The sequence below is a fragment of the Mirounga angustirostris genome, unplaced genomic scaffold (genome assembly GCF_029215605.1).
Source record: "Mirounga angustirostris isolate CCGP_5_RB_7025 unplaced genomic scaffold, mMirAng1.0.hap1 SCAF_9, whole genome shotgun sequence".
NCBI classification, from domain to species: domain Eukaryota; kingdom Metazoa; phylum Chordata; class Mammalia; order Carnivora; family Phocidae; genus Mirounga; species Mirounga angustirostris.
This window is the reverse complement of record NW_026991717.1, coordinates 19,534,574-19,562,125: the sequence shown is the minus strand read 5'-3', so window position 1 is coordinate 19,562,125 and position 27,552 is coordinate 19,534,574. Positions and strand designations below refer to the sequence as shown.

The following is a 27,552-nucleotide window of genomic DNA, read 5'->3' as shown; positions in this document are numbered from 1 at the left end:
TCAGGGACAGAAGCAAAAATAAGTAGTCAAATGACAAGAGGCATTTAATGTTAATGTTTTCCAAAATCATGCCTATTTCTAGGTGTCCCTTTAATGTCTGGGCACTTTGTCACAATGCTGAGTGGCTTGCAAACTCTAAAAAGAGGGTATTCAGTGAGAGCCTTGCTAAAAACTTAACCGCAGGCTCCTGTTTTCTCTACCTCTCTGACCCCGGCTGATGTGTCTGGGGAGAAAACTTCCTGGCCTCCAAGTGTGCAGGGACAGGCTGGGCTGGCCAGAGGTCCCCCGATTCTCCCTCACCATCTCCCTCTGGCCTCCAGCCTTCCCAGGCTCCCCTCCTTGCCCCGTCCCGGACCTCACTCATCTCTGCACCCCTGCCAGGCAAGGTGGCAGAGATGGCGGGCTTTACCGGGACCTGGCCAGAGCCGCATCCGGTGGGCAGAAGCCCGGCCCAGGCTTTGCGGGGGTGGGGTGGGGTGTGCAGGCGCCCTCGGCACCCCTCAGAAGCAGCCCCCCACCCCCGCGGAGGCCAGAGATCCCGGGCAGTACCTCCCCAGGCACACACGCACTCACGCTCACCCGCACACTGGCGCGCTCACACTCGCCCCCCGCCGGGCTGAAGGAAACCTGTGGACGCCCTGGTGGATCTTCCCGACTTTTGTTTTTCTCCCCTGCTCCCCCGGCTCCGACCCCGGCCCGCGCGGGGTTTCGGGGGTGGCCCTCTGGGGCCCCGCACCCTCCCCCACTCGGCGGGCCGGGGAGGCCGCGGGGCCGCGAGACGGGGGCCGCCCGCGCCCTCGGTGCTCCCCCCACCCCACCGGGCAAGGGCCACCTCGGGGGAGCACGCGGCCGCCCGGAGCGCGGGCGTGGGCTGCGGGGGGGGCGCCGGGGCTCCCCGAGACCTGGCGCTGGAGGCAGCCAGGCCCCCAGGCGGGGCGCGGGCCGGACCGGACGGGCGCTTACCTGCGGCGGCGGCGGCGGCGCAGGGCCCGGGGCGCCTGGGACGCGGGGCCGGGCGCGCGGGGCCGGGCGCGGCGGACTCCAGCGGGCCGGGGCCTGGCCGTCCCCCTGCCCTCCGCCCCCTGCGCCTCCGGCCGCGCGCGCCGGGGCCGGGCCGGGCCCAGCCTCACTTCCTCAATCCTGCGGCCCGCGGGCGGGCGGCGCGGAGAGCGCGCAGGGCGAGGATCGGCCGCGGCTGCTCCGACCGGCGACGGGCGCGGGGAGGGGGGCGGGGATCCCTGTGGTGGCCCGCCTCAGTTTCCCTAGCCGAAAGCCGGAGGTGCCCAGAGGCACCGCGCCCGCCTCGGGGAAGCCGGGGCCCGTGAGCCCTTGTAGCGCGAGGTCTCCTCCAGGTTTGGGTACCCTGCTCTGTCCCCGCGGGGCAGGCGCGGCGACAAGATTGGTCGGTTCTCAGCTCAGCCCAGCTTTCACTGCCCCTCGGCTCTGCTCGGCGGGCAAAATCCAACGATTAACCTCTGACTCGTATTAGGCGTAGACTCGCAGTAAATATTTAAAAATCAGGGAATATTCATTTATGTACGATTCCGTATAGGGCAGTATAGAAACAGATGTTTGTAAAGCTTTCGTATTTTGCAAACTGTGCCCCTCCCGTCACATGAAGTTATTTAATTATGGATGTATATAGAGAGATGTCACTATTTGGTGAATCATCTTAAATTGTGTGGGGTGTTTTGGGCGGGGGAGTAGATAACCCAGGGCGGAATGTTGGCAATTGATCATGTTTCGACTTCAGGTAAGTACGTTCATCACGCCATTGAGGCCATTATCCGAAGGCAGATCATAGGGACGCACGTCCATGCCGCAGGCAGCCATCAGATCTGGCTCCACGTGCCAACCCCAGAAGAGAAGCCTGCTCAGAAAAAAGCAGATGGTTCTGCAGCCTGGCAGGACCCGCGCACTGGACTCTTCTCACGTAATGTTAGGACTGGAACCTTCCCAGATTTAGCGCAAGACGGAGACAAATGCCCACCACCCTCACTGCCATCTCACAAAGGCCCGGCAGACGCAGGGCCCCCGCACGACCTCGCGGGCGCTCTGAGCAGTGGCCCCTCGGCGAGGGCACCACCGGGCGGCTTTGCTTTGCTCCCAAGAGGCCTCCAGCTCTCCCGCCACGGAACGCCCTTGCAAAAGGGTGGGTGCGGTTTTGCAATCCTGTCCTCAATACTTCGGCCCTAATTCCAGTACTCAAAAGGCAGCAGTGTGATTGCTACCGAAAAGTCCCTAATAATTCGCAGGGCGTGGCGTCGCAGTGCTGAGTGAGCGGGGCAATCGCGGCGCGGCGCGGCGCCTCCAGGGAGCGCGGCCGCGCCATCTAGCGGCACCGTGAGGAACAGCAACCCAGTGCCCGGGCGGACGCTGAGCTCCTCTGGCCAATGAGGCTGGGGCAACTCAGCTTCCCTTTTACATGAGTTTGGGAATAGGCTAGGGAATGTCTCCAATGTAAAAAAACAGCCGAGTGGACTGTTTTGAGCTGGTTACATCCCAACATTTAACTCTATTCATTAGGCATTAGTTAATCACAGGTTTGCATGGGAAGGTTATTACAGGTCAGTTAAGATCTCTTCCTGCTGCTTCTTGCCCCCCACTCGCCCCCCCCCCACCAGCCTCCCCCACCCGTGGTCCTCTAGCTTTTGCTCTGCGTACCCAGGTTCTCAGCATCTCATGTTGGAATGACCCCTTCTAAGGTGGAATCAACTGGAAGCTACCTCCTCAACCTAACATTTCTGCCTTCTGAAGGCCTAGTGGCTGATTGCTACCCTCCCACCCCACGCCCACTGCCTTCTAGTCATTTCTTCAGCTGGGAACTTAGTTTCCTCAGACATTCTTCCCTGACGCTTTATTAAAAAATCCCTTATCATCCACGTTTAAGCTCAAGTCAGATATATGTAGGAGCAAGGACAGTAAAAATTCTTTGTCCATTATAGGGAAAAGCTAAGGCATTCAAAAAGGTCCACTGTTAGAGAATGTGCCCACCTCCTGTGCCCCCCACCACCACAAGCACACAGGTGCACGCGTGCACATGCACATGCATGACAGCCAGTCTGTGTCCCCAGAATGGTTCCCTTCAGAGAGTAAACCAATTGAAGGAAAAGGCCATTTTCCTAGAATGTTCTGCTCACATTTAGATTGAGAAATGAAAGTTTTCTAAATAAATAAGTACATACGTAAGTGCATACATTAAGAGAGATCTGATCCAAGCCTCCTTTACGTGTTCTCTTAAAAGATGGCACCTCGCTGCCCCATAGTCAGAGTGATCATGGATGATTAACATCAAATACACAGGTGCAACTCGATGAACCTAACCAAGTACAAGGGATATTCTTGATCCAACCTCAGCGTCAGCTCACGGCTTGGTGATTGAGGCTTCTTAGAAACTTAAGGTAGGCTAAACCCAAACACCTAGATCCCTGTGACAAAAATGGAAACGTGTGCACACAATAGCAGGATGCAATATTTTCCCTAAAACCCTGTGCAATCCTCCCCACCATTTTCCGGACTCACCCGCTCACTAGTAAAAGGACACTCGGGCAGCTTAGGTGACAGCTTACGCTTCACCAACTAAGATGCGGAGCCTCTGAGGCCGAGCTCCCTGCCTGCTCAACCTTCAAACCAGTGGGTTTCACGCTCAGACTAAATGCTGAATTTGAATCCTCAGCTATCAATACTGCTTTATTACAAGCCATTTTGTACAGAAGCTCTGAGAAAGAGAAAGGTCAGCCACAGAATTACAACGAGTTTCATCGTTAAGTGAAAAAACGTAATGTTTGTCAAATATCCGATTTTATTTTATCATTGTTGTATTGCCAGACGCGATCTGTAGTTGGGGTCAGAATTCCGAGGCCAATAGATTTTTTTTTTGAAACCATACCACAGGAATAAACCTTAAAAGAAGTGAAATCTAATACTATATAGATTTCCATTTCTAAATACAGTATATTACAGAAGGTTAAATATACCACCTCTGTTTACTTACAACTATAAAAAGATACATTAACTATACCAGTTATAAATAATGTAGCATTTCATATTAAAGGCAGCATTGTACAATGAGAGAATAAGAACCCTCTAATGTATTTATTACTATCAAGGTTAATGTCTATAGTTGCTTGAGATAAAATCCCGAAAATTCAGTGTATGAAGTCAACTCCTGACTTAGCCGACAGTTTAAGTGATAAGTGTTAACTGATGTAGAGAAGGTGAATTGCATATTGCCTATTTCTGACAAGAATGACAACCCCATTCCATGTAGGACTTTCTTTCATCCATACACTGGTTTTGATGTTTATTTTATTATTGCCCTCCCCCAATTTAATCCTATAAACATAATTTAATTCCCAAATATAAGCACCATCAGAAAAGTAACTAGTTAATAACAATGAAAGTATCCAAATAACGCAATTACGTTTGGTTTTGTTTTTTAAAAGCGTGATCAGGGGAGCACTTTAAAACTTGGGATTGCACAGCGTTTGCACATATAAAGAGGAAAAGAAAAATTCACAACATGTTAGTGCAGTACTCAGGCCACTTTAGTAGGAGACCCAGATCTTCCATGGAGTCTGGGTGTTATTTGTTAATTAATCATTGACATCAAAATAGGACTTTAAAAAACCAAGCTGTATTAAAACAACAGCCTTTCCAGTTGCGTATGTTTTGCTAATCTAAAATAGATAACCAAACTGGAGACAAAAAGAGCTACACAGGCTGATCAGAAACCATTAATGCAAGTGGTAGAAATTCATAATTTGTAAAAGCGAATTATGGCTCTGGTTTGTAAAACGCAGTTGCCAAGCTGTTGTCATGTCAGAGTACCGGGTCCTCAGCAGTGATGGAAACACTAGGGATGTTCTCTGCCTGAGAAAGTGCCTTGGTTAAGGTAGACCGTGACATAGTTTTAGATAAGCAAGCTGGCCGTTGATTCGGTCATATTCCAAAAGGAGTTTTGGTTTTAAGCTGAGTCCTGTGGTCAATGTCAAGAAGCAGTCCTTGAAGACCCACGCCCTTTCACACCCAAGTCCTTCAGTACCTTTCCATGGTACTTGCTTCCCCAAAGCTCCCCACACTGGATCCTCACAATCCTGTTTTTGTTTTGTTTTGAACTTAGTCCTGTTTCTTTCCCACTAACTGGTAGGAGGGGCTTGTTCTGTGGGCAGGTAACCCCGAGGAGGCCACAGATGCAGGGCCCTGTTTGCAGAACAAGCCGGGCTTTTTTCCAAGTTCTTATTGGAGTCAGAGTCGGCAAAACATTTTTAAGTGACCGCTGGAGACTTCAAATACCACTTCCTGTTGGCCTCGCCCTGAGCCTCTTCACTGTCCCTGGGGGACCTGGTTGGAAGGGAAAAACGGAAGTGGCCCCTAGCTCCATCCCCAGGCAGGACTTCAATGCCACATACACAACATATTGGTCAATGAAACAGGAGTGTGAGAGGAAAACTGAAATCGTTCAAATCCAGTAGATTTAAAGTCTCCAGAGCAGAGTAACCCGGGGAGGCGGGAAATGCAGGTGTTCTTCGGCAGAGTTCCATCTGCCACATTCAGCTGTCAAAGGTTTGAGGAAGGAGCCCACCTTTCCTTCAGGGGCTCTTGTCATCAAGTTTGATGGTGACAGTTTTCACTTCTGTGTATTCAGCCAACGCATATTCACCACTGCGATCACAGGAAAGAGGAGAACGTAAAACGGGCATGTCACCTCGCCTTTCGTTGCCAACTGTGGTCTAACGCTTGATTGGTCAATTACTCTGTTGGGCAGTTTGGAGTCGGTGCAAAGAGTCAGAATGTGATGACTTAATAAGGGAATAGCCACGAGCATCACACCGTTAGTGCATTTAAGTAACTTCAGTTTAAATATCAAGTGTTTTGATGTGTGATGCTTTGGAAATATTCAGAAGGACTAAGTGTTTGCCTTTAATGGATGAAAGGGATGAGGGGGGCGAGAAAAAGAGGTGGATTCCCTGGGTGGGGAGTAGAGAGTGAGAAGAGGGCCCACGTGGGTGAACAAGGAGGGGAGCAGGGGATGTGGCCAGAGGATCCACAAGGAACAGGGACACGGAGGGCCTGGAGTTGACCTCAGAGCCCACAGCTGGCGACCAGTTGTAAAAGGAGTAAGCCAGCCCAGAGCAGCGAGGGGGGCAGACATTAGCACAGACCGGACACAAGTGGGGGACCACGACCTTTGAGTTCGCCTCTTTGGTATCTGTCCCTTCTTTACATCTTGCAGAGCCCAGTGACCCTTCTCAGGTGTCATGGGCCATCGTCAGGGCAGCTCCCCTTCCCAGAACTGAGATATGGCTTTGGGTATGTTTAAATGCCTCCGTATCGTGGGGAAAAAATAAATAAATAAATAAATGCCTCCACAACACTTGCTCTGCTGTTAAGTAAATAAAAATGTGTCCTTGTTGGGGAAAAGAGGTAGAAATTGAGGTGGCCACTGGAGGGTCTGTAGAGTCCCATGTCATCCCTTCAGTCCGTGGTTCTCAAGTGTGGTCTCAGAGCCTCAGCAACATCTCAGACCTTGCACAAAATGCAGATTCTCAGGCCCCTACCCTGCCCCTGAGGTACTGGGGTTGACAGAATAATGCCTCCTCGTCAATCCTCCGAACCGGTTAGGTTACACGGCAAAGGGGGATTAAGGTTGCAGATGGGATTAAAGTTGCCAATTAACTGGCTTTAAAATACGGAGGTTATTCTGGATTATCTGGGTGGGCCTGAAGTATCATAAGGATCCTTAAGAGGGTAAAAGGGAGGCAGAAGAAGAGAGTCAGAGGGAAATTAGACTACAGAAGCAGGTTTGGAGAGCTGGAACAGTGTTGCCTTTGAGCATAGAGGAAGGGACCACCAGCCAAGGAATGTGGGAAGCCTCTAGAAGCTGGAAAAGGCAAGGAAACATATTCCCTCCCTAGAGTCCCCAGAAAGGACTGTAGCCCTGCGCATGCCTTGATTTCAACTTAGTGAGACCGTCAGATTTTTAGCCTACAGAACTGTATTAGGTAATACATTCATGTTGTTTTATAAAAAACTAATACACCTATTGCAGTGGGGCCCAGAAATCTGTGTTTTAACAAGCCAGAGGATTCTGATACAGCTCAAATTGGAGAACCACTGGCTTAGACCTATGTAGGCAGGTCCTTAGCCTTCCCTAAGCCTCCAACTCATGATCTTTAAAATGGGCGTACCATCACCTCCTTGTCGTTATAACGATTGGAGATGATTTATTATAGAGCTGTGTGTACAGGTAAAAAATAAAGAGTAGAAAGTAATATTATTATCTCTTAATTAATATGTCACTGGGATTTTTTTTGGTAGTTCCTTAAAACAAATAGTTCAAGAACCCGTGAGAATGAGTGAAGTATTTTGTAATCTTTTCTAAACATAACACAAAATATAAAAGCCATATGCAGAATGGTGAATTCAACTTCTGTGGAGCGGAAAATCCATTTCAAAACCCCCCCAAAACAAATGAGAAACTAGAAAAAAATTACATTCACAACACTGTGTGAGAAACAGTGCCGTATTCCTTCATATACAAAGAGCTCTTAAAAACCAAGTAAAAAACCCCACAATCAAAAGGAAAAATCAGCAAAGGGCATGAATAGTCAGTTCACAGAAAAACAAACACAGATTACCAGTAAGTGTGAAAAATATGCTCAACACCCTCACAATAAAAGACTTGCAAACCAAAGGAGTGGGAGCTCATTTTTCACCTTCTCTCTTTTTTTATTGTTATGTTAATCCCCATACATTACGTCATTAGTTTTAGATGTAGTGTTCCATGATTCATTGTTTGTGCATAACACCCAGTGGGAGCTCATTTTTCATGCGGCAGATTACCCAATTTTAGGAATTTATTCTGAAAACAATCTCCCACTAGTGCATAAAGATTTATGCACAAGGAAGAATCATGGTTTGTAATAGCAAAAGCCCTTGGAAATAACACAAAAGTCCATCACGGGAGACCCTTAATAAAAAGAATAGAGGCATATCCAAAGCCCATTCTCAAGACCACAAAGTAGTTTGCTCCCATTTCATTTGAAACAGAAAAGAATGCACATACGTACATCCACTGTATGCAAAGAAAATGCCCAGTAATTCTAAAAGTGAGCATCTAGTGTGCGCTGTTAAAAATTCAAGGTAGTTAATGATTTATCAACTTCCTAAAGAAAAGTAAACCAAATGATGAAAGCATGTTCGGCGAATTAGCCCATTAACTAATACAGTCCAGTCTTAAACCATTCCTGTAAGATGAAGTACACGAATCACCTTATTCTTCCTATTCTTGCAATCACTGCCAAAGTTCAAGTTCTTGCTGCTCTTACTCGACCCACTGCGGTGTCTCCTAATGGGTTTCTTGCCCAGTCATGACGGTCTTGGCGCTCAAGGCCATCCATGAGCCCAGCCCTTCTCCATCCGACCTCACCAGAATGTTGGAAGGGGGAGGGGTGATCACTGCTCTGGGCTCAGAACCCAGCATGTGCCCTAAAGGTCCTCATTAAATATTGGCTAAGTGAACAAATGAACAAAATGGGTGATGGAACAGTGGTTATCTCTAACAAACGGGATTGAGGATCCGTGAAGGGAGGCCTCACTTCCCACACATCTTGTGTGGATTGTGTGGATTTTTGTTGTTGTTTGTTGTCATTGTTACCGCAAGACCAGCAAGAAAAGTGTCCAGGAGGAAGAGAACTTGGAGGCTTCCGCCCGAGACGTGCGCAGGAGCAGATGCCCGGAGGGGCCTGTGGGTGGGCGGCAGAGAGCCAGCCGGGTCCAGGCGGCCTGGGCTGGGGAAAACCACGGAATCCCCCGCACCGTGCTCCAGCATACAAAAGGAGAACTGGATGCGACATGAAGGCATTAATCAGAGACCAGTGAGAATGGAAATTGGTTTTCAAGTCAGTGTCCAGGCTCCGTGTGAATTATGTTAAAGTGCTTTATGAAAAGCCTTGGGGAAATATATGCCAAGGGTAAAAAACAAAAAACACATTGAAAAAAGTCCCGGCTGTGGGGATGAGACCCAGGCTGTGCTCTGCGCCAGGTGGGGGTGCTGAGGCCCTGGAAGGGCGGTCGGGGCGGTCGGGCGGGGAAGGGAGACAGAATGACACAGGTGAGGAAAGCAATAAACCATAGGTGGTGTGAGTCAGTACACACTGGAAGTCAGGCGGGCCCCAAGCACCCTTCCTGCAGCTTGGACCTCCAAGGCCGTCTGTGTGCGGCCCAAAATTCTTGCTGTAGCAGGAGGCCACGCCTGGCCTCTGGGAGGAGGACCGTGTGGGGTTCCGGGTCCCCCTCGAGCGGTCATGACCTGCCTGGTTGAAGGCAGCTGATCAGGAGAGACAAATGACCACGTATGCCCTGGCTGGCTTCAGTCCACGTGGCTTACAGAGGTGACACCCCCGTTTGGCGAGGTGTTATGGTGTGGTGGGTCCAAGGATTCAACCCCACCTCTGTCACTTACTGGCAGTGTGACCCGGGAAAGGCATGGAACCTCCCCGGCACCCCTGGGTTTCCTCACCCAGAAACAAGGGCAGTTAGTGGTAGTAGCCATCTACTATGGACCGAATGTTTGTGTCCACCAAAAATTCATGCACTGAAGCCCTACAACTCTCAATGGGAAGGTATTAAGAGGCAAGGCCTTTGGGAAGTGGTTAGGTTAGGAGAGTTGGAAGCCCTCATGAAAAGGATAAGCGTCCCTATAAAGGAGACCCCCAGAGAGCTCCCTCAGCCCCTCCACCATGCGAGGACATGGTGAGAACAGCCTTCTGTGAACTAGGAGGGGAGCCCTCGCCAGACCCCACATCTGCTGGCACCTCGACCTCAGGCTTCCAGCCTCCAGAATTGTGAGGAACCAGTGTCTCTTGTTTAAGCCACCCCGTCTGTGGTATTCTGGTGGAGCAAGCAGAACAAAGTAAGACACCGTCTCGTGGACTGTCGTGAGCGTGGCATGAATGGACACATGCAAAGTGCTCACACAGAGCCTGGCAGGGTCTGTGCCCAGCACGTGCCAGTGGTCATGAGTACTACAGCTGTGGGGAGGCTCTGACAGGGACCCAGGTGACCCCAGCCCAGGCCTCATGTCTCTCTCAAGCAGGAGGATGTAAAAAGAAAATGAAGCAGAGGCTCCTAGAACAGAACACAAACAAGCCATCTGGGGATGAAACATGATTTCTGCAAAGGGTTTTCATGGCTGAGAATTTACTGAGGTTCCCTGAAAGGGAAACGAGTCATAGGAATTAGAGGGACACCAATGGACATATTTTACTCAGATGTTCAGATGTTTCTAGCATATTTGCCATGACTCAGGAATGGATTAGAAAGAAAGACCAAGATGGGGGAAGGGACCCCAGTTCCGTGGAGACGGGTCAAAAGCATTTGTTCAGGGAGGGAAGCCAGCCCCATTCTCTCATAACATCTTTATGAAGAATCTGGAAGGGGAGCTGCCCAAGCCGAGGGGAAGCATCTGAGTGCTCCCACTGGACGACATACAAACAAGAACGAGGTAATGCATTTGTATATAAATAACACAAACTGTTTAACTAAGAGTAAGAGCTCGGGGCCCTCTGAGATGTTCCAGGAGCAGTCTGCAGTTGTCACAGATGGTCCTCCTGGGAAGATGGATCCCACAAGCTGTTTGCCACAAAGGCTAATAAAACGCCAAGCACCACCAAGAAGGACGTGGGAGAGAAGGCCTCGTCCAGCTGGAAACTACAGTGTGTCCACTCCCGGAACGCTCTGTCCAGCTCTGTGCCTGGACCTTTTATCTTGGGCCAGACACAAGAAGGCCTGTCCATGAGTCTACGCCTACGGAGTTCATCTTCCCAGCGGGCAAGATAGAAAGCGACCCTTTAGGAGTACGCGGTGGATTTGATGGGGCCACAGAGGACATGGCAGTATGTCTCCCACAGAGGCACCGAGAAGGAGTCAGAGTAGCCCCGAGTCTGTCCGTAGAGCTTCTGCTAGTGGGGCAGCCAGGGCCAGAGCCCGACCTGGGAGAGAGCCCATTTTCCTTGCGGAGGGCTGGGGTTTGTGTGAGCCTAGCAAAAAGTGCACTTTTCCAGTTCCGCCCCTGCCCTCATGTGGGAAGCCTGTGCCAGATGTCTACTGAACACCCCCATGTGTGGTAGCTGCTGGGGAGGACACGGAAGCTGAGGCTAGAAGTTGGTCCTGGGGCTGGAAGGAGCGCGGTGTGAGGATGAGGGTGGAGGGCGGCAGGAGTGGGAAGGCGGGAGGGAGACAGGGGATGAGAGGGATCCCTCGCAGCCCCAGAGGGAAAGGGCCACCCGCCTTCCTGACATGGCCGATCTGGCCTGACAACACAGGGGCGCGGGGCAAGGTCAGTGGCCTGGCGTGAATGCCCCCCGCCCACCCTGCGAACGTAGTGTGTGTTTTGTTCACCTGCCGGCAGGCATGCGGTAACAGATACTTACAGTTCTCTGCCGTTTCCTGACATTTTAAAGCCACCAAAGGGTGCTTGTGCGTAGATGGCATTATAGCAGTTGATCCTAGAGGAAGAACGACAGATGCTCACGATTACCTGGGGAAGACCCACCCGGGTCATGGGTGTCCCGGCTCGCAGGGGCTTGAAGCAGACCCTCGCCTAGAGAATGACTTTTCGTCAAAGTTTTAATAATGCAAACAGCGCGTTTTCAACTTCTGCCTTCTCATTCTTCCCACCAGAAGCTAAAATTTGAATATTCCTAAGCATAAAACTTTTCGCTGGGATAGGAGGGAATGTCAAGGTGAGAAGAAAGGAAAGGGAAACTGCGGCACTGGGGACTAAGATTTAGCTTTGAAATGCACCAGACCTGACCTCAAAGCTCTCCTGCTTCTTGGCTCTAAGGATTCTGGGCTTGCTACTCAGCCTCTCTGAGCCCCGATTTATATTTATCAGCATTATCATCTTTCCAGGGAGGATAATGTCATCTGCAGGATGCCTGGTGAAGCAGGGACTTGGGTCCTCACTTTGAACAAGACCAGGCACTGCTTTTAGAGTCAGAATAAAAAAATAAAGGTGGAGGGAGTGGAGTCCAAGGGGCAGCACAACTCTCTGGTCCGGAGCAGGGGTACCAGAGCTGGCTGGCTGGCTCTGGGCTCTGCTCTGCCACGTACTAGCTGTGTGACCCTAAGCCAATCACCCAGTCTCTCTGTGTCCCCATGTCCTCCCCTGTAAAATAGACACAACGATGGTGCTTATCTCAGAGGTGGTCATGAGGACGGAGCACAGCTCTAAGGCAGCCCTTGGCCCAGATGATGTGACTGGAAGCTGTCCGTAGAAGGGCCATGAGGCTAGCAAGCCAGAAGCTCAGGAGAGCCGAAAGACACACATCTGCTACTCACCAGACAGTTCCGGACTCCAAGGCAGAAGCCAGCTTCAGGGCTTTGTCGAGGTTTTTTGTGAACACGGCTGCCGTGAGTCCATATTCAAGGCTATTTGCCCTTTTTATCACTTCTTCGATATTTTTGAACTTTAGTATTGGCTGCACCGGTCCAAAAATCTACGAAGAATTGCAAGAAGGGCAGTGAGAGGTGCGTCTGAAGGAGGGGCATCCGCTCTGAGCCAGCACCGACTTCGTTTTACCCAGAGTGCTCACACGCGTGAGGAATGAGGACTGGGGACAAAAGAACCTCCAGAGATCTTTTAAGCTACTCGACGGTTGACATCTGAAGGGAAGGATTACGATTAAACCAAACTTAAAATACCAACTGAAAGCACGTTTCAGGCTTCTCTCTCTTAGTGTCATCAGGGCTTCTGAGAAGCCCCAGCCCTCTGACGTGCACACAAGACAAAACTTTGCAAGTTTTCCTTGGAAAGTTATTGCTGAGGGTGTTTGAGGGGCATAGCTGTAGGACCGTGTGCCCCGACCTCTTGGTGGGACGTTTTCCATCAACGAGGATGCCTTAAACTGTCTCCCTAACAACTCCCAGGGGAGGGAGGGAGGGAGACACTGTTCCTTGCTATGTAAAACAAAAATAAAAACCCCATAAAAGTCTCTAGGAGAAAGTCTATAAAATACCCACACAGGAAGTACTCAGCAGTGATTCACTTTCTCTCGAGTCCCAAAAGACCACAGCCCAGCGTCCAACCACCCGGGGCCCTAGGTGGGAACAAGTGTCCATCCGGATTAACGGTGAGATTGAAAGACAGAGTTAGAATCCCACTCTTATGGGGGTCTCCTCAATTTCCACCATTTTCAAGGATGCTCCTGATGGAAAACTTCAAAGAGAATTCCAGCCACAATGTGTTCTTTGAATGAACACACCCGTTGTTTTAGTTCAGTCTAGGGGCCGTGAAGGCAGCCTTGGGCCGTGAATCCACTGGTATAACCCACTGGTGGCAAGAAGCCTCCACGATGCGCCACCCCAAGAATGTGTTAGAAGACAGAAGAGGGACTGTCGCTCCTCAGAGATGCATGGAAAATGGGGGGTTTAGGACAAACTCTGCTATACAGTGCTTGGGGTTCCCAAAGGCAGATAGGCAAGATGGCTTCTCTCAGGACCCCAAAGGAGAGGAAGAAGGCCATAGGAGAAAGGAAAACACTCCCCTCACAAAGACTTCTGGGGTCCCTGAGCCCTAGAGAAGACTTCTGTTTGTGACACCCACTCCTCTCACCCCCCACACCCCACAAGAGTCCCCTTGGGATGAAGCTTTTCCTGCAGCCCCCAGTACCTCCTCTTTGGCAATGCGCATGGTGTCAGTAACTTCTGAGAAGACAGTGGGTTTGATGAAGAGCCCCCTGTCTTCCATGGCTGAACCCCCACATTCTAGCTTGGCTCCCTCCTTCTTCCCACTCTCGATCAGATCAAGGATTTTGTCGAACTGCTTTTGGTCAATCTGCAAAACACAAGGAGAAGTACAGCTTGGGTTCCTTCGGGGCAGTGGCTGCCATCTGATGGGTCCAGTGGGCTTTCCCATGATCAGCTGTCCCGCCCCTAAGTGTTCTTGCCAACTCATAATTCATGGGACAGATGTGCCTTGCATGCAAATATTCCTCCGATGCACAAGTCTAGGCTCTTTGGAGCAGGGGAGAGATGGGGAGATAGGCTCTCCTCATCCTCTCCAGGTGTACGGTCTGTTCATACCACTGCCCTCTTCCATGCTGTTAAGCAAATCCATGAATGAAACAAGAACTGAAGTGGTCACTTTGCTCTCCCAACTCTTTGCATCCTTCCAGGGTTGCCAGATTTAGCAAATAAAACCACAGGGCACCCAGTTAAATTTGCATTTTTGAAAGACAAAGACTTTTTTAGCATAAGCATAGTGTTTGGGATACGCTTATGCTAAAAAGTCTTTCCTTATTTGGGATATGCTTATGCTAAAAAAATCTTCTTTGCTTATTTGAATTCCAATCTACTGAGTGTCACAAAGGTTATCTGGAAACCTTGCTCCCTTCTCATAGGGCACGATGGATGAGGGTGCTAGTTACTGGAATTGTCCATCCATGGTGCAGAGGAGAAGGGAGAAGGAAAGCTGACCATCTTACCCAGCTGCCCTGGAAATAGAGTGGCGTGAGCTTGAAGGTGAGATGGATGAGCTTTCCTTGTTGGTGAGGAGCCAGATCATCAGGAAGGCTCTGCCTTCTGCCATCTTGTCTAGGGATCTCCTGAGCCAGAGTGCACCCTGTACTCCCCCTCCCCCTGCCTAATACTCTGCTTATAGACAAGGCACTCAACCAGCTGTCAAAGGGCACCCTTTTGGGGAGACTGTACTCAAGGGAAGAAGTGCTCTCCCCATCCCCAATGGTCCTTCTTCCTGAATCCATGAGTGCCCTGTTCTTGACCATGACCCTGTTGCTAGTCCCCTCCCTTTGGCTGAGAGAGACAGAGTTTTGATAGGTTTGCTATAACTGAGCTTTTTAGATAAAAAAAAAACAAAACTGGTTTCATTAAAACAACTTTAAATAAAATTAAAAACAAACAAACAAACAACCAAGCAAACCCAGTGGTGTATTTGGATGCCTGTCTGTTCCTGAGGGGCAGGCTAGCTTTCTCAGAACCGGTGGGCACAAACCATACAAGTCACTGGACCAGTCATCTCCTGACGTGTGGATCCAGTGTTGAAATTCCAAGTTGGATCCATACCTCACACCTGTACCAGCATAAATTCCAAACAGATCAAAACTTTAACCGTGAAAAATGGAAGTTTTCAAATTCTCTCATGTGGGGAAAAAGCCTCTCTAAACATGGGGTGCTGATGGTCTTTTTATGACGTGAAATCCGGAAACCAAAAAGAAAAGATTGATAAATTTGAGTGTGTTGTAAAGAAAAAGGCAAAGGCGTCGTGTAAACAAAGTCAAAGGCAAAAGCACAAACTGGAGAAAACCTGACGAGTCATATCATAGAAAGGGAGCTAATCTCCCTCACATTTCAAGAGTTCTTGGAAGTGTAAGAAAAATGACCAGCGATACAAGAGAAAAATAGGCACAGCACATGCGCAGTTGATAGACAAGAAACTACCAGTGGCTTTTAAACGTGATACGATGTTTTGCCTTAGTCATCATAAGACATACATGCATATATATATTTTTTTAATTTATTTGACAGAGAGAGACACAGCAAGAGAGGGAACACAAGCAGGGGGAGTGAGAGAGGGAGAAGCAGGCTTCCCGCGAAGCAGAGAGCCCGATGCGGGGCTCGATCCCAGGACCCTGGGATCATGACCTGAGCCGAAGGCAGATGCTTAATGACTGAGCCACCCAGGCGCCCCAAGACATACATGCATATTAAAACCAAGTGATCGGATGGGCATCAGATGGGCATCAGATGGGCAAAATCCATGCTCTGTCAGTATGGCTGGAGAAACAGACAAGCCCATACGAAGCTGGTAGGAACATAGGTTGGTTGATCCTCTTGTAAGGTAATTTGGCAACACTTAGAGAAATTACAAATGGGCTCCCACTCAGGAATCCCACTTGAGGACTGTGTCCCACGGATTTCCTGCGTGTGCAAAATGATGTACTCCGAGACATTGTGCATAACCGCACACACCCACGCGTTTATCAGAACATGTTATCTGAATTCTGGTGAATTCGTAGGGCTGAACTCTGTTTACATATGAAAAAGAATGAGGCAGGTTCTCATGACCTGTGGTATGGAAAGCTCTTCCAAGTTTCTAACGAGGGCACAAAAACCAAGGTGTAAAACAGGATAGATATCACAGTTATCTTTTGGGTAAAAACAGGGGAAATGAGAATACATATTCATATTTGATTATATATCCATAAAGAAGTTTTGGAGGGATACATGAGAAACTACGACCGTGGATACCCATGGAGGGAAGGTTAAGAACCAGGCTTATGAATGGAGGGGGGAGGATGGAAGAAAGCCTTTTCTCGACTGACCTTTCTATGTGTTCTGGGTTTTAACCCCTGTGAATGTACTCCCACCTAAAAAAGTAATTCAAACAACACCACAGATTCTAGTAATATCTCAAGGTTCTCTCAACTTCTCTCTGGGTGAACCAAGTCTTGGGTTAAAAGTTCCAGGACTGCCCTTTCCTCCTCCCTGGAGGCCAAGAGGGCTTGTAGGGCTTCACCAAATACAGGTCCTGAGTGGCTGTGACCATTTTCTACCTGCAGTGCTGGGTCCCCGTGGAAAGCCTGCATATCCAGACTCCACTCTTCCTGATGAGTCCATGTGAACACATTGTCTCAATCTAATAATCCCCCAAGAAAAGTCAGCTGGTGCCTTCCAGTGCTGGAAGGAGAACCTTCCAGAAGTGAAGGACACGGCTGGGCACACCACCAGGGACAGAGTCAGACAGACCCCAAAGGACAGGTCGGAAGCTGCACTTGGCTCTGCTGAAGAGGGCATCGGATCCTGCCCCCACCCGGTGGCTTGCGCAGCGTTTATGCGCCTCATTGCTCAGTTGCCAAATAAACCTGAAAGATTCTGGAGCATTCGGCTGGCGACTGCCTGCAGTGGACACCGATCTAGGTCAGCGAGCTGTTATACAGGCAGGAGACAGACAGGACTATTTAGACAGCTGTAAATCCTCTCTGAGTAAAAATCTTATTACCGTAGATGAAAAAGCACTTTGGGAGAAAAAGACCCAACAGCGTCCTAAAATAATATGCTGAGGTTAGGCGGCTTAAGTGAGCTTTCAAAAGGACTTCTAGCTGCTGCATGAAAAGCACCGATGAAATCAACACCCATTCGGCTTGGATCTGCTCTCTTGGAAGAGAGTTCTGTATCTGGCTTCAAAAGCCAAGCCCGGAGCCTTGGAAAGAAACTTCTGAATAATGATGGGGTGAAAGGTTTCCTTAGTATGCGATCAGCTCGCATATTTCCCACGGAGTCTGGATTAGCTTTACAATCACGGTGGATTTGATAATGGCTTGTGGCCATGTTTGCATTCAGACCGGAAATCCAACCAAGGCCACTAGACAACTTCGTGTCACTGGCCACTGGGTTTGGAGTTGAGGTCTGGCAGGGGGGGGAGTTTTGGCCACAAGAGGGGATGCTTCTCTCCACCAGGGTCACGTGGCATCGGAGCCGCAGTGCATGTGGGCTGGGGCAAGGCAAGGATGGGCACGGCGGCCAGAAATGCACCTTTTCCACGTGGTCCTCCCCCTTCCCCAGCCAGGACATCCCCATGGGATGGTTAAGCAAGACCTGATCGACGTGGCCTGAAGTCATGCACATTTTTGGCCACCTGGATCGGGGAGCCTGTCATTGAATGCTCCCCCCTACCCCGCCTTTAAAAAATAAAGACTTATTAGGTGCCTTGAAATATTCGCAATATTTATCCATCACTCCCATTTTCCAGACGAGGAAAGTGAGGTTTGGCAGGAGCTTGGGACTTTCACAAAGTCACAGAGCCAAACTTGCGTGGCTTCCCGTGTAAACATGTGGTGCCAATGCAGCGGGGAAGCAGCGAGCTCCCGAGATGGACACAAGTAGGTGAGTCTGGACATGTGATTTGCAACTTCGTGGCTGGGGCAGGACTTCAGCTCCAAGCAAAGTGGGTTGCTGTCGAGCTCCATTTCAATAATGCGTGGGATGGTCAGGCTGCCCTCTTTTAAATATTTATCCATCCGCTGCACTGCATAATTAGTAAGAAAGTGATACAGGATGTGCCCTTTTAAAGAGGTTATTAAACCCCGCGGTTATAATCATTTTCATCCCGTCGTTAGTTTCGAAATCCAGGCCTCTGGAGACGTGTTCCTCCTGCCCAGAGATGCAGCCCTGTTCCCTGAGCCCTCCCCACTCCCTCTCCACTGGGATTCTTTGGTTTCTGACGGTCACCTTGTCCTATAGCGCACGTGAGCTCCAGGGAGGGCCTGAAGGCTGAGACTGTGGGCTCGAGGTACTTAGCCTCCGCCTTTACTTCGCTGCCTTTCGGCCAAGGTTACAACCCCTCTTCTGCAAGGAGACTGGCCAGGTAAGACAGCCTCTGCCTGAGTCTCTCTTCTGGGGATCCTAGTGGCTCAGAGACTGGACGGTCCTCTTGGCTGGAGGGTGCAGGCATAGGGCCTTAGGAACTGGGAATGCCTCCCTCCTGCCGAGGCCCCGAGCTTGGCATTATCAGCTGCAAAGAGCAAAGCCTCTGTGTCCACTCCCGCTTCATAACCCCATCGAGACCCAGTGGGACCCGTACCGTTGATGGTGTCTAAACCAAAGCAAGGGGCAAGGCGAGGCAGCCTCCCCTCTGCTTTGAGAGGGACCCCGAAATCAATCGAAAAGCAGCAGAGCTGCAAGGGGCCAGGGCCAGAAGGGCTGCCTGGTTCAGCCCCCTGCGGGTTCTGACACATCAGTAGGTTACCTGCGGCCCCTGTTCCGTTCTGACGTCGAAGGGGTCTCCGACGGGACGCTTCTTGGCGTACTCCACGCTCCGCCTGACAAACTCGGCGTAGATCTGCTCCTCCACGAATACCCTGGAGGCAGCCGTGCAGCACTGACCTTGGTTGAAGAACACCCCCTGATGGGCGCACTCCACTGCCAAGTCCACTGGAGGGAGGGGGCGGCGGGGGCAAGAGGAAGCATGAAGTCGTTAGGGCAGGACTGGTGACGGCCCAAACTCTAACTGCCCGCACCAGCAAACAGGCCCTGGAATGGCCGCGTTTCAGAAGTTCATTTTATTCCCGGCATTTCCCAACAGAGAGGGTGGGAAAAAGCAGTGTAGGGTGAAATCAGTGCCCCCCAGTGCAGGACTTCTTTACTCTGCTGAGGAGCACAGAGAGTTGCATTCCCGGTTCACCTGCTCCTGGAGCCCTCCCCTCTCCCTTTCTGGAGGACCAACGTTCTATAGAATAAACCTTCTGTAAGCATTGATGAGGCCAACTGGTGAGAGCTATTCCACCTTGAGTTTCCTTCATTATCAAGTCCTATTAAGTCAGCTTCTTTTGCTTATTAAGTCTTATTAAGTAACATTACTCCACGTAGGATGTGGTTAAAAAGGAAGCACCGATTCTGCCCGAGGAGGTCTGGATCTGAACTAGACAGTGGGCATCGAGTTAAAACTAGAAGGGTGCTTAGTAAGGAAAACCTTGGGGGCTGTGCTTTGCAGCGAAGAATGCTCAGTGGGCTATCGCCGACAGCTCACAGTGTGGTTTCTAGTGCTCCGCAGTGAGCTGCTTTTCCTGCACCCCCACCGCCCTCCTACACGCACACGGCAGCTTAAGAAATGCAGCTTTCCTTTGCACGGGGCAAAAAGCATCCCTAGGGGGCATGGGCAGGCGATCCAGACACCCAGCATCGCTTTTGAGCACCTCGGAGGAATGCTGCCCTCCGCTTGGAGGACTGAGACATTGCTTTCGAGCTGGGTCTCCCATAGAAAGTCCCTGTAGTAGTCGATCGCGTCATAAGGATCTTGCCCGCCCTGCACCTGCCCCCCTTCTCTGTGCCAACTTAAAACTGCCCCTTCTCCAAAAGAACTAATTTGTTTCCTGTGCCCTGATGGGAGCCAGCGGTGGTGGCTGCAGTGGTGGGTCGGGGGATGGGGGCACGTTATCACTGACATCATGCATGGATGCCAGTTTTGTCAGAATTGGATTCTGTGGACTGGCGCTGCCCGGAGGAGAAGCAGGACACGGCTCCGCAGGGCGTTTGTGAGCCTTATAAAAACCAGCCCCCAAACAGGAGGGAGTTTTGGGGTTTAGCTGCAGTTTTTTTCACTGGTGGGGGGAGAGGATGAGCTGAGGTGGAGACCGGGCACCCAGACATGGTGGCGCAAGAATGGGAAACGGGTGCTGGCTCTTTAGGACTGGAGTTCAGGACCCCAAATGTGGCAACGCCCAGAACTGCTCTATGTGGTTCCAGAAACCAGTGGCAACACCATCGATGCTTCTACAAGGGAGCACCAGCCCAGGCGACAAAGGAGCAGTCTGTCTTCATGCCCGGCTTCCTTCTCCTTCCCTGAAGCTGGCTTCCTCACCCAGGCCACTCACTCTCCCGTGGAAAGCCAGCTTCCGAGACAGGAAGTGATATCAGTCCTTTACACCTTAGCAAGAAATTGTGTAGGGTTGTTTTTCTCAGGGATATTTGCAGCGCCCGCCTTATCTGAGTGTGGAATGGAAAGCTTTGTTCTCCACGAAAGGGATTTCTGGCACCAGGGGACAGGTGGGGAGGCTGTTCTAGAAGGTGCTTCAGGGTACCTGGGAAGTCACGCCTTTTGGCGGCTGACCCTGTCCGCAGGTGAATGAATGCCCGATGTGGCCCCTTCTTCCTTCTTCTGGACATGGCAGCCAAGAATAGCATACAGTTTCATGAAGCTCTAACAAGACACAAACTGCCCCCAAGCCACTGGGCGGGGGTTGCTTGCCCAGGGAAGAGGTGGTGGAGAGAGAGACAGGATCCAGACTAGGGGGGTATGTTTAAGGGTCCGCTGCCACTGTCCTCTCATTTGTCAGGAAGGAAGGAACATCTCGAGTTTCAGAGAGGCAAAAAGCACTCTAGGAAATACTGACTGGGAGGGGGGAATGATTAATGCTTGTGAGTGGGGAGCACTCGCCCTGCTCCTCCCTCTCCTGGCCGTCTCCCTGCATGGGGGACTCTGGGGAAGGTCTGGATCTGCTCCTCATGGCCCCAGCTCTGCACGGACAGGGAACGCAGACTTAATCTTGAAGGGCAGAGACAGGCAGCCTCTCGGCCCCCACACAGGACGCGTTTATCTCCAAGGCAGCTTTCTATGAGCAATAAGGCTGGTGTCTTGCTCTCCATCTGCCTACTTACGGCTGGACAACCCAAGGTGGGAAAATCATCGTCATTTTGTGTGTGTGTGTGTGTGTGTGTGTGTGTGTGTCAGTTGGTTCTGAGCTTGCTCAAGGCAGCAGGGAGAGATTTATGGACTGTCTGAGCCCCAGCAACGCCCAGAAGGGGAGAGACTCACGGTCAGCATCAGCACACACGATACAGGGGTTCTTGCCCCCAAGCTCCAGTGTCACCCTCTTCAGATTGCTCCGAGAGGCGGCTTCTTTAACCAACTTTCCAACCTTCGGGATAAAAAACAGACCAGATGAAACCTCAGGTGGGGCCAGACCTGGCCGGGACGTTCTGGACAAGCCTAGGGCTCCCCTGCCTCTTTGCCTAGGTGCCTTAGGCCTCTAAGGCTGCCTCCCCACCCCCCGGCCTCCCCTGCATCTCCTCATGGATCGGACCTGGACATCACTGGAATCCTTGGTCCGCGCTGCTCCACTTACAGGGGCGGAGTGGGAGCCCTGGAAGGCTCAGCGATGCGCCCATAGCCACACTGCTGGCTAGTGGCAGAGACTGCTCCTCACTGGTCCCGGTGCCTGTCCCTCCTGGAGGCAGGCTGGCCCAGCTAGTCTGGTAAAGGGCTCAAGGGGATCCAGGGGCGGCTTGGGGGACGTGGTTTCGCATGGCTCTTTGGTATGGCTGAGGGAACCTCCAAAAGTTATGGTAATAGAGGAGCTGACCTTCAGGAGGAGAAGGAGCCAATTCTCCCGTAACAGACTCAAGACTGAGGCTTCCCCAGGGCGAAGGGAGAGGACCGCTACACAGTGCGGGAACAGGACCCCTCACCAACCTCCTTCGCGTACCTGGAGGGTCTTTCCTATCATTCCACGCACTGCCAGAGGCGAGGCCTGGCCCATCACACAGCGGGCCCCACAGACTCAGAGCTGGGGAGAGACTCTCAAGAGACCAACGTGCACACGGACGCTTAGAGCAGACATCTAGCCAGAGGCAGGGCCGGGCTCTTCTCGGGCTGAGGCTGTTTCCCCAAAACTAAGGTGCGAGCGCATTTTAACAATTGGCCAGCTCCCGGGTGATGGACTGAATGACCTTTGGAATAGTTCCACCGTGACAGGGATTGTCCCCAGAGAGCAACAGAAGCAACACCAGTCTACCACAAGCTGGCGATTCCTTGTGGGGCCGAGGTGTGTTCTCAGGGCTGGATGCAGCAGGGGGACCTAGGGTGGGAAAGCACCCCATCCCCTTCTGGAGATGCCTGCCGGCTGAGCAATCCCTGGGACCACAGAGGCCACTTTCTTGTCCCTGAGGTTGGCTGCCCAGTGAGGGCACCACCCCACTGGACCCATGGGCAGCCCTATGGACACCCAGAGAAGGGGATTCAGGAGTCTCTGCAGAGACGGGATGAGTCGGCTGTTGGGGGAGAAGGCAGCTCGGGCTCCTGGAGGGACTAAATTTGTGGGGAGATGGGGACACTTGCTGCTTGGGAAGCATTTATTCATTTCTTTCTCAAGCACAGAAGATTAGAAATAATTCCACACAGAGCTGTGTGTCAGGGCAGAGGGGGCAAGTGTTCGTCTCCCTTCCCCCTGTGCCCCAGGACCTGCACAGAGGTGGCCACGGGAAGAATTTCTTGGGCATCCTTACAGACCATTTCTATTTCTCTCCACACACACTTTTCCTCGTGGGATCATTCTGTAGCTACTTTCCCGCAGCTTACTTTTTTTGTGAGCTTCAACCACAGATTGTGGGCATTTTCCTTATTGTAATGGCTATAACACCCCGTATAGAATGGATACTGTATACTGGAAGACGGGTCCTGGAGGGCTCGTGAGAACCTCTCTCTGACTAGTTGCTTTGAGATGGAATTTCTGAATCAGAAGTTTGACACTTTCAAATTTGGGATCAGTAATACAATATGGCCCTGCACCTTGGGACTGCTGTGGGTGAGTGGCCCGTTGGTTTCCCACAGCTTCCATTATACCAGCTATCAAGTTTTACCAATCTGGCGGACAAAAGAAGACTCCAACTTTCATTTGAATTTGCATTTCCCTGATGACCAATGAGCTAGGTCAGGCTTACTGGACATCGGGTGTTTCTCTTCTCTGAATTACCCACTGTCCCACCATTCCGTGTGCTCGTTTTTGTTTTTGTTTTTTTTTCTTTTTTCCTTCAATTTTGGGATATTACGGATTTTAAGCCTTGGAGAGCTGCATAAATTCTGACTGTTTTTCTCCCAGCTTGCTATGCATCCTTTAACTTCAATTATGATGTTGTTTGTCCTATGGATGTTTTACATTTTTATTTTATCTTACCTACCAATCTTTTCTTCTAAGGCTTCTGAGTTCTGCTAGATATTTATTTAGTTTGGAAACTGGACCAGTGACTTTATTTACTTTTTTTTTTTTTTTTTTACTGATTGTTTTGCACTGAAGCGTGGCCATACTTAGGATAAATAAATCATAGTTTAGCTGCTCAAAGGAAAAGTTCCCAGGTCTCGGATCATACAGTGGCTGCCACATTGGCCGACAGCCGTGAGGAGGGTTACCTCTGTGGACCCCGTAAAGGCGATCTTGCTGATCTGAGGGTGAGAAGAAATTGCTGCTCCCACCGTGGGCCCAAATCCTGGCACGATGTTGACCACTCCTGGAGGGAATCCGACCTGGATGGAAATCGAGGTGGCATTCAGAGGAGGAGAAGGGATCACACAGATGTCTACCACAGACCACACTCAGGCCGATAGAGCCAGGGCTGTAGGATGTCCCCCCTCATTGGGAAGCCAGGGCCAGGGTCATTGGGAAGCCAGGGCCCAGGGTGCAGGCTGGGCCAGGGTGAGGCCCAGCTTCCTTCCAGGCAGCACCTCATAACCCAAAGCCTCTGAGCAAAATGGCGGTGAAGCTTCACAGCCCAGCTCCATTCTGCGCATGCATGTGCGTGTGCATGTGTGTGCATGTGCATGAGTGTGTCTGTGTGGATCTATCTACACATATGTATTCTCAGGGAGAAGAGAGATACCTTGGTTACATCCTCCAAGGCTCAGAGGCCCCTGCAAAATATCCTCTCCCTGAGCTTCAGCTCCCATTTTTTAAACCCCTCCCACCAATGTTCCAAATGGCAACGCTCCCTCAAATCTCCACCTGTTGAACGTGGGCCACACCCAGAGCTGGCATATCCTGAAGGTTGGGGACAGTCACCTCTCTCACATTCACGCCTCCTGCTTTGCACCTATGAGTGCTTCTTTATTCACCAAGAACACCACAAATGAAGGCGGTGGCGGGATGCTATTTAGTGAACAATTAATAAATTTACCATCTCATGTGATTAAAACACACTATTTTAAGAAAGGCAGGATTTTAGGACACGGCGTTCGAGTCTTTAGGTTTCCTTGGTGCTGTGCGTTCATGGTTGTGATTTTAGAATCTGTCAGTCTCATTAATATGATGTAATCATGTCCTACCTCCCCAGTCAAAGGAAAGTGGGAAACGGGCCAATTCCTGGTGGTTTCAGCCTGACTTCTGAGCAGTAAGGGTCCTGCTTCCCGATCGTATTAGCCCAGCTGAGAAGTGAAATGAATGGATCCTTCCTCCCATCCCTCTTTCCTTCCTGTTTCTTTTTTAACCTCTTTTACAACACACAAGCTGGACTCAGCAGGGCTGAAGCACATTGCCAGGTGTGTCTGGAAGGAGGTGTTTCTTTGGGCCACGGGTTTCCCAGCACGGTGGCTGTGGGGCAGGGGGGGTGGGGACAGGACAATGGCCCGAGCGTGGAACACTGGTGAGGAGGCTCGGGTGAGTAAGCCCGGCTTGCTGCAGCCCCCTCGGTGGGAGCTTGCAAGATGTCCCCTCCAAGAGAACAACGGGGCCATTTCCTACGCCACAAATGCAAGGCCCAGAGACCCTCCAAATACTTGGCTCCCTCTCAAGTGACCTTCCTGCAAATTCTCCAGACAAAACATTTGCTCCTAAACCATGGGTTTGAACCCATAATAAGAGTTAAGTCTCTCATTAGGATCAGTGGGAGGAATGGAGGTTCTTCTAGCTCAGTGACCACAAGCCGGAGAAAGAGAGCGCACTTGCCAAGTGAAACCCAGGAAGCCATTCCCTTCCCACTCAGCTGTGAGCAGGCTGGCCCTGTCACGCACGGCTCAGCTCGACAGGGCACTTTATCTGGTGATGGTGGCCTGGTTCCTAGGAGTGGGGAGTTATCGATGACACGTAATATTTTCTTTCTTTCTCGGATGCCTTACCTCTTTGATCAGAGAGCCCAGATAAAGGGCAGTGAGGGGGGTCTGCTCGGCCGGCTTCATGACAATGGTGTTCCCACAGCAGAGAGCAGGCGCCAGTTTCCACACCAGCATCAGCAGAGGGAAGTTCCACTAGGGACAGAACACAGAGGAGCTTGGGGGACCCCGAGCCACCCCGCCACCCTGTCCCAGAGGCCCAGCAATGTCTCCAAGGAGGATATTTGCTTTGCATGGTCTGGATTTGGGCCGTCAGAGGTAATACAGGAGTGTGCAAAGCTCAGACCTGCATTCCTGCTCTGTGCTTAATGAACTGCATTCTGGGAGATGTTAATAAGTAGTCTTTGCAAAGAGGATTCTGCTGTAGGCGCACTACCTTCTCTTGGAGGATTATAATGCCATCAACGTGTTAAAGGACCTGAAACATACTGCAGGAATGAGGCCCGCCTCTCCTAAACTCAGATGTCACAGGATCTTCTTCTCTTCTTACAAAATACATCCTAAGCCCCCACTGAATTGCCGTTTGGTGAAATTCATGTTGGGAAATGGCGTTTCTTGTCATCTTTCAACTACAGAGGCAAGGATTCAAAATCACTGTGACAAGAAGCCTAACAAGAGGTAACAGCCACTGAGCGTTCACTCCGTTCCAGGTGCTGTTCCAGGCACTTCACAAAAACTTAACTCATTTGATCCCTACCAACCCATATGAGATAGTCCTGTTATCACCTCCATTTACAGATGGGGCACAGAAGGGAGAGGTCACTTGCCCAAGGTCACAAACTAGCAGGTAAAGGCCGGGATTCATAGCCAGCCTCGTGTCCTCTACTACCCTGCCCCTCCGAGTATCATCTCTGATGAGGCAAAATGAAACCAAGCGTCTCCAAGAGAGCAGGTAGCTTGATTCTAGCTGTCCCTCAACCACCCCCATCCCAAAGGAGTCCCTTTGGCTCCTTATGTTCCAAGGACGCCAAACAGAAGAGCTCTCTGCAAAGCTATACCCGCGGGGCTGGCCAAAGGTGGCCACCTTGTGGTCTGGCCACTATGATTTCTCTCCCAGCTCTGCCTGGAATTCCTACCACTAGACAACAAACCTAAGATCCCAGTTCCCAAGGGCCAATATGCTCGGCTAAATTATGGCAGGCATTGTTTTGGGGTGCCCCCTAATGATTGGGATCCCCTCTTCTTCCTGGACCCCCACTCCTTAGCACACAAATACCATCATCTCTCCCTCTGACAAGCAAATGGGCACCTTGCCTTAGCTTCTGCCACTTCCCTTGAAGCTTCTTGGAAGTGCGGTGCCCATATGCCTAGGTCCCCTTCTGTAAGCCCCAGCAAAGGGGTTTCCACTTGGGGTTTTCACCCCAAGCCTCCCACACCACTGTTGGTGAGCAAATCTAACAGCTGTGTTTCTGTCTTTTTTAATTCCTATGAAGGAGAGGACCCTATAGACCATAGTCTTTTTCTGGAAATGTATTCCATTCCTGGGATGCCCCCGATCCTAGCTGCTCAGACTTCTCAGTGGGATCCCCTGATAGTGTATGGGATTTGGCCCAGGCCCTCTTCTTCTCTCACTCTGCACCCCTCTCTGGATGGCCCCCCTCTCAACTTGATGGGCAGAAACACCTCTGTCCTGACCACTGCCCGTGGGTAGCTCCAGCCCTCGCCTCTCTCGAGCCCCCCACCCAAATATGCAAATGCCTGATGGGGACCCTTTGCTTGGCTTGTCCACTGGCCCCTCTATGACATCTGCCCAGAATGACCTTCATGTTTCACGGCACTCCACCCTAACCCACTTCTCTCCCAGTCTTCCTCAAATCCCCCAGCAACACCCTCCACCCAGTTCCAGCCAGGACTCACCCCCAACCTCTGATTAGACACTAAACTCCACCAACTCGACCTCCTTAGGAGCTTTCAAATCCATGCTTCTGCTTGGTCTTCAAACAGTTCCTGTCCTAGCATTTTTCTTCGCGGGGCTTCCTTCCTCAGCCTTTTAACTGACCTGCAAGTTCCTCAGGGGCAAAGCCTGGGCATGTCTTCAGTACCTGGGACCCTGGCGCCGTGCCTGCCACACAGCGGGCTCTCAGCGGTTGGTGGAAGGGACACACCTTCCTTGTCTCCACGGAGCGCACTTCCAATCCTCTCCCCACGCTGCCGCC

At 51.0% G+C, this 27,552-nt stretch overlaps 2 protein-coding genes across 8 annotated transcripts in view; both read right to left on the bottom strand.

The window, feature by feature from the left end:
- The window catches only part of LRRK1 (leucine rich repeat kinase 1), a 123,985-nt gene extending 122,604 nt beyond the window's left edge, over window positions 1-1,381 (bottom strand). For 3 of the 6 annotated variants that reach the window (XM_064569993.1, XM_064569996.1, XM_064569998.1), the window contains exon 1: window positions 964-1,380. The gene's annotated coding sequence lies outside the window, so the exon portion shown is untranslated. Of the gene's footprint in view, window positions 1-579; window positions 806-963 lie in introns of those variants that run through there. The other 3 variants (XM_064569997.1, XM_045899524.3, XM_064569995.1) reach the window with 3 other exon arrangements.
- Window positions 1,382-3,784: 2,403 nt separating this feature from the next.
- Window positions 3,785-27,552, bottom strand: part of ALDH1A3 (aldehyde dehydrogenase 1 family member A3) — a 37,840-nt gene continuing 14,072 nt past the window's right edge. For both annotated transcript variants that reach the window (XM_064569991.1, XM_064569992.1), the window contains 8 exons: window positions 25,403-25,531; window positions 23,705-23,818; window positions 21,335-21,437; window positions 18,770-18,954; window positions 13,676-13,840; window positions 12,346-12,503; window positions 11,436-11,510; window positions 3,785-5,664 (listed from right to left, as the gene is read on the bottom strand). In XM_064569991.1, the coding sequence (XP_064426061.1) occupies window positions 5,592-5,664; window positions 11,436-11,510; window positions 12,346-12,503; window positions 13,676-13,840; window positions 18,770-18,954; window positions 21,335-21,437; window positions 23,705-23,818; window positions 25,403-25,531 (1,002 nt within the window). In that variant the 3' untranslated portion in view covers window positions 3,785-5,591. The remainder of the gene's footprint in view (window positions 5,665-11,435; window positions 11,511-12,345; window positions 12,504-13,675; window positions 13,841-18,769; window positions 18,955-21,334; window positions 21,438-23,704; window positions 23,819-25,402; window positions 25,532-27,552) is intronic.